The 12,794-nt window shown below is 38.3% G+C and overlaps 1 protein-coding gene across 1 annotated transcript; it reads right to left on the bottom strand.

The window, feature by feature from the left end:
* Positions 1–717: 717 nt before the first annotated feature.
* On the bottom strand, positions 718–12,794 carry LOC119985358 (DDT domain-containing protein PTM-like). The gene is made up of 9 exons (XM_038829639.1): positions 11,078–12,794; positions 10,350–10,955; positions 8,421–9,516; positions 7,687–7,975; positions 7,456–7,580; positions 4,757–5,217; positions 4,191–4,219; positions 2,195–2,827; positions 718–2,077 (listed from the first exon to the last, which is right to left on the bottom strand). The coding sequence occupies exons 1-9, from the start codon at positions 12,586–12,588 to the stop codon at positions 1,446–1,448; spliced, it is 5,382 nt and encodes a 1,793-aa protein (XP_038685567.1). The 5' UTR covers positions 12,589–12,794; the 3' UTR covers positions 718–1,445.

Genomic DNA, 12,794 nt, shown 5'->3' with positions numbered 1-12,794 from the left:
ATGCCCACGTGGTAAATTGACCGTTAAATACACAAATCGTTATGTCAACGTGGCTAACGGTGTGTGAACACATGACATGTCAAAAAATAAGTGGGATTAAGTTTAGCCTAAACTCAAATCCCTCTCTTTTCTTCGAAAAGAATAAAGATATGTCGTATTAACCCTATACCATTGATTTGAAACATGTGAGACCCAAAACAGTAAACCCCGCTTGTCATCTCATTCATCCACACCATTAAAATGTAACCCTTATTTTACACCCTTATGTGAGAAATCCTCTCCCTATATATATGTTTGACATTAGTAAAATTCATCATATTAGATATAGAAAATGTCCAATCCCCACTTCTATAAAGAGCCCAACTTAGAAGTCATTCAACCATCATCACCATCATCAAAGCTCTTACACAATCTCTGAAGCTTTTTCCAATGTGTCTGTATATTAATATAACAGGTATGCATATGACAGTTCATGCGCACTTCATGCATGTTTGCCCTTGTGATTTACTAACATCTGCATTCTAGTTAAGTCGAGACATTTGCAGCCATTGCAATTTCTAAGAGAACTCAACCAACAAACAAGACAGAAAGCATTGCTTCTATACTGATTGAACATCCAGACTAAGAACTATTCCATATGTTCTACACAGCATTCATATCATATAGACAATAAACACTAGAATATGGACCTTATGAACAATATTTGAGAATTTCAAGGCGGTCAGAATAATCAAAGACTTCAATTTCAATGGAAGAAAATGATATCTACAATTGTGTTGCTTAAAGTAACTGGTCTCAAGCAACAAAGAAGAAATATAAGGTACTTTGGTGCTTAAAAGAGCTGATCTATCCAGCTATTAAATAAGTTCAATAATTCCGAATCTAATCTCAAGTTAGGAAAGATATCAATGTCTAACCCAGATGAATAATTACCATCCGCTGTCATAATTTTGTTCATCATCTCCATCTCTAGTTAATCCAACCCTGGAAGCATCACTATGTGAATCAAACGCGACTCAGCAACTTAACACATTCTTCAAAACAGGATCTTTGAGGATGCAAAGATGATCTTCCACAACTGTCAGCAGACCAGCTCATGTTTCCACTTCTTTCATGAGTATGCTACACTTGAAGGCATGGTCAGCTGTCTGTAAACCTTCAAAATTAGAGAGCCTTGTAGCAGTATATAGGGCAAATGGAGGTCAGTAAACTCTTTTATTACTCCGCTCAAAATGAATCATTGTGGTCACTAAAACTGTGAGTCTGTGACTATTACTTTCAACAACATTGTAAGATTTACAAGTAATTCTTTGCAGTGCTGGCAGACCTCTTCTACAAAAAGAGAGAAGATTGCTCCTCTTTTCTACTCTGGGGATGCTCTCGCCTAAAAATTCTTCAGACACCATAAATACCTGCATATGCAAGTCAATGGAGTCGAGAAGGGCTCAATCACTTGCCAACTTCAGGATACTTGATAGGTCATCCTTCGCCCTGTCATGCTCCATCACTGCCACTTTAGCATCTACAACATCTAATGCAATCTTGCTGGAAGGAACCTGCACCTTGTTATCAGAAGTTTCAAAATCATCGAGTCCTTTTTTGATTGTTTCCACTTCCTGCAAAAGATTTTTGTCAGACATTGTTAGCAAATCTGGTTTCAAATCCTCTTTGGTGATTTCAGTTGTGTCTGGATTCTGCTGCTTATGTACTACTAGTGCATGCCCATTTTCTGCTTCTAGCTTGGATTCTGACGTTAATCTTTGATTCGAGTCCAGAGCACAACTTAACTGCTCCTCATTAGCAGAACACCCATCAAATGACAAAGAAACTTGAAGATCCTCGTTTGCAAGAGACCTGTTTCCAGAATTAACCTCAATCAGAGGAGGGACTATATTACATTCTTCCTCAGAACAACCAATGGCATTTTGTCCAACACCAAGCTGAGATCCCTTAATTCCCATGTTTCGCATATGGGGGCAAACTGGGGATGTCCTCTTAAGACAAGCATGGCACCTAAATCCAATTAGTAAAGAAACATTCTCCGCATTTAGTCCAAAAGCTTCCCCGTGAAACCATTCTGCAGAATAGATGAAGCAAGGGGAAAATGTTATTAACAAATGCAGAAGACAACTTCTTTATTGGTAAATCAATAGTTGGCCACCTAAACAAAATAAAGACATTAAAACCTAATTACCTCCACAATGTTCGCAGGCAACATAATTTGACGTTGATGTATACCCTCCTCCTCCACAAAGACGGCATTTGTGTTGATCAAGGTTAACAGTCATATTTTCAGAAGGGGCTAAAAATCTTTTACTCCTAAAAACCATTAGCTTCTCATCATCTGGCTTTCTCGCCAACTGTAGACCATTGACCCAGTAACTGTAGTAAGCCTGTGTTCTTTTCTTGCGCCATGAAGTAACTTTCTTTGATTCCTTGAAGTTCCCTCTTCTCGACCTTACTTGTTTCCCTTTATTGCATACTCTTCGCTTTTTATTCTGCACTGGCACATATTTAAGTTTTCTAGGTGAACGGCGCAACGTTATGCCAGCACCGATCTTTTTGTATTTTTGTGATTTTACTGGCCTTGATGATGCATTTTTGCCGTCTTTTAGTTTCACTGACCTGCATTCTCTAGATGATTTTTTACCATCTTGAGGCTTAGGCTTCATACTTTCTGTGTTTTTTTTCCTTCCTTTCGTGGCCTTCTTCCCTGTTCTCGCATCAGTCTTGACACAATTTCCCCCATGGCATCGGTGACATGTATAAGTATATTCAGCAGTTACAGCCCCAGCAGACTTCCTAACATGCCTTCTATGAAAATATCCTGACATTATGATTCAAGACTAAGAATCCACAAGTAAAAGGAAAGGTAGCTGCAACTGAAACATCATATCTGATACATTATGAGTAGTTTGATAAAAACGTGACGTAACAACTTTTCATCTAATCGCATCAATCTTAAATGTTTCTCAATGCGAATGACATCTAAAGAGGACAACACAGTGATATGTAAAAGTTTCTGCCGCTAAGACGGATATTCCACCTTTTTTTGTTTGATAGCCATGCAAAATAAGATCAACAAAGGGGCTCGGATCAGTAAATTCACACCAGTGACAGACTGTATTGCTGACGTAATGGTGTTAGAGGCATTACCAGAATAAGCTGTCTAATAATACCAAACTATACTCTACCAGACACAGATCATTAAAATTCTGCAATAGAAAGGAGTAGGACATCCCGTGAGAAATGCAAGAACAGGACTTGGGGAGTATGGTTATGATCTTATTCTATATGGAAAAACAATAAGTGTTTAGCACATCAGTCAAGCAGATAGGACTATTTTTCATGTTTGGTGCATACTTAAACCAGATATAAACTGGATACGATAGTCCAGTTTTCATGCTTATTCCCCTCTTCAAAGTATTTATTCCATCTCATTCTCACCCTTTTTTCGAATCCCCTGTTTCCTTTATTAATGAGATTAACAAAAAGTGTATGAACCACAAATGGCATGTCTGCAGCTGTGAACAAGTGAAATCACTTATATCCTCTAAAATGCCATTTAAGCATCCGGGTTCCAAATTTGGATCCTCCTTTCATTTACCAAACTTATAGCAGTGTTGCCTCTTCTTACTATCAACAGAATAGTTTTACCACTACTTGGTCAACCATCTATGTAACTTTACATTTTTAACTTTTTTCAGTAACATAATTCATCATGGCGTAGCCCAAAATTATTCTCGGTAAAGAATTCTAGATTCAGCCCTTATTTTATTTACGGTGTTGATCAGCAGTTCAGCACCATTGCTTATTTTTACAATCAACAGAAGAGTTCTACTCGTACTTGGTCAACCATCCATGTAACGTTACATTCTTAATATGCTCTTCAAGTAAAATTAATTCATCATGAGGCTTCATAGTTACGTAAACCCATAATTGTTCTCAGTAATGATTTGTGACTAGTCAGTGTCCACTAATATGTTGATCGAAGATCAACAATGCAGACATTTTATGTTCAGGGTCCATTTAAACTAATAATTACATGTCTTTGTGATTTAAAAAATGAAAAGGTCAGGTGAGGAAAAACCAGCAGATTGAAGATAAAAGCTTCAACACAAATTAGTTCATTCATGAAAGTCCAAGCACCTCAGTAATATTTTACGTCTAGAGAGAAATAAAATTCTTACCATTGCAATACTGGCAGCAAACAGCTTCCCTGTCAATATTTTTAAAAGAAAAGGTTAATATGGTATCAGAAAAAGTCAAATCCATTGCACAAAGTTCCCAGTTCAGAAAAAAGGCTGTTTCCACAGTTTGAACCAATGATGCCTAAATTGCAATAGAACAACTTCACCACTACGCTGATGTTGAAACTTAATAATTAATACAGATAGACATAGTTATTGAGACGCAATAGTCATAATGCGGTTCACAATTGAAAAGTGACATTAAAAACAATAAAGCTTGCCATCAAGAGTTCAATGTCAAAGCTACAACTATTCTATTTCCTCCCCTCCAATTTTCCTTTCTCACACTTTTCTTTTTTTCTTTTATTATCTTTGGCTTTTAATGATTACTCAATCCAAAACCAGGACTCGAACGGAAGCTTTTTTTTTTCCCTATTACTTCAATGTTGCATCATTCCATGTTTCTCAGATGTGAAATCAGGAAAGCCAATTTCAACAGCACTAAATTGATGTCATTATCAATTACTTAAAGTGTTCATTACAAGTACAAAATAATTATGCAATACCTGATCAAAACATCTTTGTTACAGTGTCCGCACTGATAATACTCAGATCTCTCTGCCTTTGAGAAAAGGTACTGAAACCCCCGTTCTGTCGACGGCATTTTCACTACTCTAAATGCCTCAGAAACTCTTTGGGAACTCATGTTGCCGGAGTTACGAGCAATTCTTTTCTCTTCAAAACTTTTCAAAAGGTATAAGGGCACAAAAGATTCGTTCAGCCAATATTTCTTCCTTCCACTAGAAGATTCTGCAATCATGGACCCATTTTTCACGATAACATCAGGAATAGTTTTCCTCTTGCCAAAATCAAGAAGGTATTTCAACCCTTCCCCTTCTATGCACTTCCTGCGAATGACAACCTTCTTGAACAGCCTGACTGATTTTTTGAATTCCTTGTCCAGCTTAGATAGCGGATGCGTGTTTTCAATTTCATCCCACCTGATGATTGAATCAAGCTCTCGAACCTATAAAAAAAAGATATTAATGACCCAAAGTTCCACAAAAAAGGAAGTTGTGAACATGTTGCATACTTATCAGAAGTCTGCAAATTTCCCTAATAATAGCAAGTATCAAGTTGTCTAATCATACGAATATCTTGTTCTAGCTACCTTTTGAGTAACTATTCATAATAAATTTTAAACAAGAAAAAGAAGAGAGGATCCAGCCACATATTGAAATTAAATTTCTAAAAAACCCAATACGAGTGGGACTAAGGAAATGTTAACGGTTACAAAATTAAAATATGCAATGTAATGAGAGCAATACAAACTGAAAAATAAAAGCTTGTTATCCCATGGGATCTTTTGCTTGAATGGTTGGACGGAGAAATGTTACTTCAAGCATGAATTGTGAAATCGCACAGCATTGCTAACATGATTAATAAAGGGTATTCATTCAAAAAAAGAAATTCATAAAGAGGGTTTCTTATTTAGGATTCAAGCTCGAGATTGAGTATTCCATAACAAGACGGGAATGATGCAGTAATTACTACAGAAAATGGTTTTCTGAACGTCTATAATGTCCTTTTTCTAAAGGGTTTCTTAATTTTCGGAATTTCTAGACTTTCTTGATTGACCACCCCTTTTTTAGGAAGTGAGAGTGATAATAGAAATCCCACTTCTCTTACAACTTGGTTACATCATATGAAGATGAAATCACGAGCACGGAATCTACCTATCGTAATCTCATCCTCAACTTGTTCGCATTTTCTTACCATTCATCGTTAGGATCTTCACTATTTCACGAGTTTCCAATAGAAACAACAGCTTAACGTACTGATGTTGTAGCAATTCAGCTGAGAGTTTTAAAGAAATTCACTTGAAGTTGATAGGCAGCATTAAGTCAGAGCAACTTGGAATCCCATTTTCTTTATTGGTCATTGTTTTGCTTGTTTCTACCCAAAAAGAGCATCCATTGATATTTTCAAAGCAACCTCAACTTTGTCAATTTTTTGGTTTAAGTGTGATATCTTTCCCCACAAACAAGCAACGCTCTCCTCGAAGTGGTGAAATCACTCGACCTCAAAATCTCAAGAAAAGTTTTAGAACGTGTAATTTCATCCCGTAGAGGTAAACTATGGTGCAACAAAGGGTTCGGAATTACTTTCCGATGAGAACTTTTGCTGATCCAGGGTGACCGAATATCGGGATGATTGGGTTTGAGAGTATCGATGACCGGGCTTAGGGCTAGGATGTGTGTGGTTCTCAACTGGTTGTAATCTTAAGGCAGAGGGATTGGCAACCTAACTGATGTACTTATTTGGAAGCAACTAAAATTAGTGTTGAAAACTTGAAATTTTGCATGAAAAGGTCATGAAAGAACATAGAGAATAAACAAGGTTATAAGAGAGTAGCAATTGAACAGAGTTTGAAATCAAGATAAAGCAAGAAAACATTCTATACTTTTTAAAGAAGTGAACAAGCACTTCAAGTTATGGTAGCCAAAATGAAATGAAAGCTTAGAGAGAAAGAGAAAAGGGGAGAAGAAATCACATCAGGCATGAATGACCCAGCCTCTCATATCTAAATATTGAACTTGTTTTCTCAGAAGCATTTACCATAGACTTTTAGCCGTTAGTTACTCTAAATAGCAAATATCCATAAAATTCTGAAAAGACATAAAACTCATAGATGCTTCCAAGAACATTCTGGCACTCCTTATACTTAAAGACTATGAAACTCACAGATTTGCGGGTAAACAAATACAAATGAAAACACTAGATAGTTAAAATGGCAGCAACAAAATTTGTCCTTGCTTAAAAGCACTTCCCTAATGGTGGGAAAGACGTGCAAAAGTTTTAAAGAAAAAGAACAACTAATTTCCTGTTCTGCATCATACAGAACGGTTCAATCAGTTTTTTCTTGTTTGAGCGAATTATTCCTTTTTCTGGCCACTTTTTTACTGAGTGGGAAGTAGATCAGGAACAAGATTTTTTAAACCCCAAGAGTGGGGAAAAATTAATTAGAGGAGCAACATGTTGGTGCAACCCGATCAAGAAAAGAAATGGATATAGAGATCTTCAATTTCCACTCCCACCCATACCATTTTATCTAGTACACTACTGCACATAGATGTCAGAATACAAGTAAATTAAAACCAGCAACAAATTGTGAAGGTCATGACCAGGTTTGAATACCACTATACCAGTATTAAGAATCATTCAAAAATTACAAGAGAAACCAAGGCGCTCCAGATTACCGTACCCGCAAAGCAAGCTGCTCTACACTTGTGGATGACTCAACGGAAGCTCTCCATGCAATGCACTTGCTTCTCCTTGAAAAGTCTGTACTCTCAGGATAAAGAATTCCCGGTATTTTTGTACAACCAGCTGCGAAATTTAAACTTAAAACAAATTCAGAATAGTTATTCAGTTGACTAAACCACATACTCTCCCAAACCCAATGAATGCAAGAAGCCAAAGAGAGATCATAGACCTTGTCTGGCAGCTCTGGACACCATAGAGCGAGGTAAAACTTTCCAATTGTACAGCTGCCGAGAAAGTTTTCCACCCCTCCGCCAAAACATAACAAGTCCACCAGCAGAACGTGAAGAAGGGTTGACCTCCAAATCTGAGCACCTACCCCTTTTTCTGCCAACCCCATGCTTAGAAGATGAACGTAAGGAGGCAGTCACATCATGAGAAGCAGAACCCATTGTCACCATAGAATCTACATGCTTAAACCACTCAGGTGAAAGAACAAGAGGGCGCAGATTTGATTCTAGCTGCATAATTCCATAGAAACATAAGCTACGTCACATCTAGTTAAAAAAATTCCAAACTTGTACGATCAAAATTTGGAACAACTAAGGCCTTGTCAGGCCAAAATCCACAAATCCAACCAAACAGCAGAGAATGAAACCCAGTTAAGTGCACTAAAGGAATCTTAGTTCCCAGGCAAGACAAACACAACAATTGGCCACTTTAGGTTGCTTACAGCTGAGATTCTTAGAGACCATACACGACTACAAAATTAAACAGTACTACACTGAAGAAATTCAATCATTAAACATCAGTTGAAATCAGGCCAGCTAGATTGATAACTTTTGTATAGACTGGGCTAGATTGAGAAGTTTTTAACCAAAAATGGTTCTAAGTAACAATTTCACTTTGACAAGAGCTATCAGGACCATAAGTTCAATACCAGTAATTAAAAAGAAAATCACTTACAGTAAGCAACACATGTTTTGCAGACACAATATCTGATGCCCTGAGAACATTTTTATGCCAGACCTTTGAGTAATGCAGGTTTAGCCAAGGACCCAATAGTAGCCCTTGCAAACGTTCTTCAATTGACAGGATATGGTAAATGACATCAGTGAGATGGCCATTTCTCTCTTTTTTTGAGTGAAAGCCAACCAACTCACTTCTAGACTCTTCCTTAAGAATGCCTGGATTCAAGTTAAACAAGCAATCTGAGTCATCAGTCGGAGCTTTGCAATAAAAGCACCACCCACACTTCTCTTTCTGCACATTGACACTTAGATTCCGAACACCTGACCAACAGAACTTCATCCATTTCTTCCAAATGGCCGTCATCTGTGACGAAAACACCTCCTCTTCTGATTTCATGAACTCTTGACTGATTTTATCTGATGACTTATGCAACAACTCTTCTGCAACTGAAGATGCTACATGAGCAAAACTGTAACTGTTAACATAACCAGTTCCACTCTGCACTTGTTGTGTGTCTCCTGTTCTTTGTTTTTCGGATAGGGGAGGTACAGGAGACATAGATACTACATTGACATCTCCTTTGATATTCAAAACAGAAGATGACAAAGAATTGTCTTCAAGATAAGGGAACTTTCCAGGCAGCTCAGTCTGATTTGAGATTTCAACAGACATACTACATATGCCAGGCCTTTCTGTTTTGATATTTGCAATACCCGAACTAGTTTGGGTGGTCTCAACAGATCCCTCAGAACTCACATATCGGATTTCCACTGCATCCTCCGAATGGAACCTCACAGACCTTGAAACCTCAGTATCAGGAACAAACTTCTGTTCTGTTTTTCTTGCATTGGGAGTATCATTCTTAACTGGAAATGTTTCTGGCGTGCACCTGTCCGAGCACACATTTTGGGTTCCGGAATCCATATTACCATTTGCTCCGTCTGAGCGAATATGGATGTCCCAGAGTCTATAGATTGCCTTTAATATGCTACTATATAATCTCTCTGACACCTTGAGCACATCAACAACAACATTCAGATCATCTCTGTGGTAGTAATTGGATAATGGTTCATTCTCGCATGAATCTGACCTGCAATACAAAAATTTCATAAGAACGTATTTTTAAAGCAAGATCATCCGGAGAGCCATAAAATGTGAACATCACCAAAATATAATTTTATCTATGCAAAAATGTTCTTAAACTCACCAAAAATAATAAGATTACAAACGAGGTCCTCCGAAGACCAATAAATTCGAGTAATGTTAAATAAAAACACCAAATCGGAAAAGAAAGTAAACGAAAGGTAGCAGTATAAAGTGCCGAGCACTATACTCAGGGAAAAACAAAAGGGTACCTTAGAAATTAAAAAAAAAAATACAAAGTGTGAAGAAACCAAACCAAACACATATAATGTGTCCTTTTCCCAAGCAATATAGGCAACCTTGAATTTTTCACGGATAAGCATATATGTATCCTGTTTAGATTATCAGTCACTAGGAAGGAAAAACATAAATACGAACATTTATACTGGAGTACTCAAGACCTATTGATGTCATTAATTAACAGAAGGCGCATAATCATGTCAAATGAAACAGTGAGTTTCCTTGTTTGTAGAAAGTCAAGTCTCAAACAACGTGAGCTGATGATGGAGTATATCAACCACTTAGTCTTTTCTGTCATCGTATAGGAAGTTTGCTATGATATCTAATTCTGCAATAATAGTGAATTAGTTATGGCTAAGATCCCTTACATGTGCTCAACTGGGGTGACAGAATTCATATGCAGTAGAGCATTGTAATGACAGTTCACTCGTGGGAGACCATATTTAGGAGAAATTACATAATCCTTCTCTTGATAGATTGTGACTAACACAAATTTTAATGAAAAAAAATTGTCAACTTCATAAAATGCTGAGAACTTACACCAACAGGTAGCTGCAGCAGCTAAAATACGAACGACCATAAGGATCAATTCCCAACAACTCTCCTCCACGAAGTGACTTACGAAGTTTCATCCAAGGTTTATGCCTCTCAATGGCACACTCAGGACAGTACCACTCACCTTCTGGCAAAGAATCGCTAGCAACCCCTACACATTTTGAATGATATGCAGCAGGACAACCATCGCAGCATATTAAATTTCCATCCATCTTACAAAGGCAGCATTCATCAATATTCCAGTCAGTGGTGTCATTTACAACTTCCTCGGTCAAGCAAGAGACGCCAGACACTTCTACAGAAACCCGTTTTTTCTTGTGAACTTCATTCCTATCAAAATCAACATCAGTTTCAGCTGCCAACGATCTTCTACTAAGCTCTGACCTTATAACTTCTACCTCCATCATATCATCACACAAATACTGAAGTATCTTAACCTTTATTGATACAGGCTGCTTGTAGTAATCACATTCAAATGGCTTCAAGTCACTGATACTAAATTCAGGTTTGCATCCTGAACCACAAATTAGCAGGTATTCGACCATGAAAATGGGCCATGTAATCATGTCTAAAAGTTCCCAATTTTGATTCCTACATGAAAACCCAATGAAGAAAGTATCAAATCAAAATTCGCTACAAATAAAATACAATGATCAAAACCAAGAAAACTCAAACCCGGGGTGGAATTATACACAGGAAAGCAGAAAAAATACCTCAGGCAATCGGAAGCAGACTGAGAACCCTCATTTGACAAGTACTCCAATTGCTTTCTTAGTATTTGCAAAATCGAAACATGAATGCAATCAAATAATGGAGTAGGGAACCTGCAATTCAATGCCGCCACAAAGTCCTCCAGCTCAAAGGGGCTTAGAAATAATAAAGTACTGAATGTTCTTAAACAAGAATAAACAGAAAAAAGCTCAAGGATAGGCATTCCCTCCAAAATCAAATGCCCTGAAGAAGGTGGCAGTTGCAGCTTAGGAGGAAGAAAGGTAGGATCATCTGCCCGTTCACCACTGGAAATCAATGGTTTCTCCTCTGTCACTGCACCAACCACTGTAGCTGATAAATCATTGACCACGATAGATGGTGCGATTTCCTGAACATCATATCTACCAGACCCTCTACGAGCACTTCTCCTCAACACCCTTTCAGCTGTAGCATTCAAATTATCTGAACGCTTTCTTCTCTTTCTCCGAGAGCTCGCCCATCCATTACCACTTCCAACATCCTCTTGATTCTCATCATTTAATGTGTGATAACCATTTAAACCATTAACTTCCAATAGCGAGACAGATTCAGTCACTTTCACATCTACAACCGAAATACCACCTTCCACCTGATTCCTGTCAACCAACCCGCGATGGAAATCCTCAGAGACATAAACTTCTATCAATGTCCCATCAATAATACCACCGCGGGCATCAACTCCCTCAATTTCACTGGAAGGCTCTCCCTCTACCTTTAGAGTCCCTTCGGCGACCTCAATTCCAGTACTTTCCTTCACTTGTCCTCCACAGTTGTCAATTGCATCATCCTTAAGTTCCTCATCGGCGCCCAAATTCAAATCAAAGCCACATTTCCTTTTCTTCAAATTTCCCTCCAAACTAACCTCCTTCAAATTTTCCTCCATCTCAGGATTCACATTTGAATTCAGATCAAAGCATTTTCCCTTCTCCAATCCTTGCTGAAAGTCATTATTTAAATTAACCCCGTCACCTAAATCATCCTCATCAGTTACATTCAAATCAAAGCTAGCAGCATTTAAATCAAACTTGTGTTCAGAATTATGCCCCCCATCATTCAAACCAACATTTCGATCCAAATTGGTATCCCCTTCAGACAGAGAGACACTAGCGCTAAAATTCCTATCAAACTCACTTCCTTTCTCTAGTAACGCTCCAACCCCACCATTCAAATCAACATTTCCACAAAGCTGACTGTTACCTGATTCAGAGGTCACCCCTTTCCCGAGTTCCACCCGACGCCGCTTCTTGGACTTGCGGCCGAGCCTCCCCCTGTATTCCACAGCCTCCTGAGCTTGAGCTAGACTCGGGGCAACCCCCAAGAGAGAAGCCATCTCCGCCAATTCGAGCTCCTCGGAGTCTCCGTCCTCATACACGATCTCGAAAAGGCCAGAAGCCGAGTCGTACGATTTCACGATTCCAGAGAAAACCCCAAAGCCCGCGAACTCTTTCTTCAGGGTCTTCCCCACGTACTCCATTTTTCACCAAAACCCCAAAAAGAAAAAAATCAGAGAAGCTATTAGGCATAAAAGACCAAACCCAGATGAGAAAATGATATTTGAATATTGATAAAAGGTTTCTCTTCCGTGCTTGGGTTTTAGCGAGGTAGGAGAGTCTGCTTCTCTCTTTCTCTCTCTACAGCTGCTTCCCAAACGTGAAGAGAGAGAAATTGGGAAGTTAAAAC

The sequence above is a fragment of the Tripterygium wilfordii genome, chromosome 19 (assembly GCF_013401445.1).
Source record: "Tripterygium wilfordii isolate XIE 37 chromosome 19, ASM1340144v1, whole genome shotgun sequence".
Taxonomy (NCBI): domain Eukaryota; kingdom Viridiplantae; phylum Streptophyta; class Magnoliopsida; order Celastrales; family Celastraceae; genus Tripterygium; species Tripterygium wilfordii.
This window is presented reverse-complemented; position numbering and strand designations above follow the sequence as displayed.

Excerpts from the sequence above, each read along its gene's own strand:
- LOC119985358 (XM_038829639.1), bottom strand. The coding sequence starts at position 12,588 with ATGGAGTACGTGGGGAAGACCCTGAAGAAAGAGTTCGCGGGCTTTGGG. Across the intron at positions 9,517-10,349 it reads TGCTGCAGCTACCTGTTGGT|GTCAGATTCATGCGAGAATG; the intron begins GTAAGTTCTCAG and ends TTTGTATTGCAG. Across the intron at positions 2,828-4,190 it reads TTGCTGCCAGTATTGCAATG|GATATTTTCATAGAAGGCAT; the intron begins GTAAGAATTTTA and ends TCATAATGTCAG.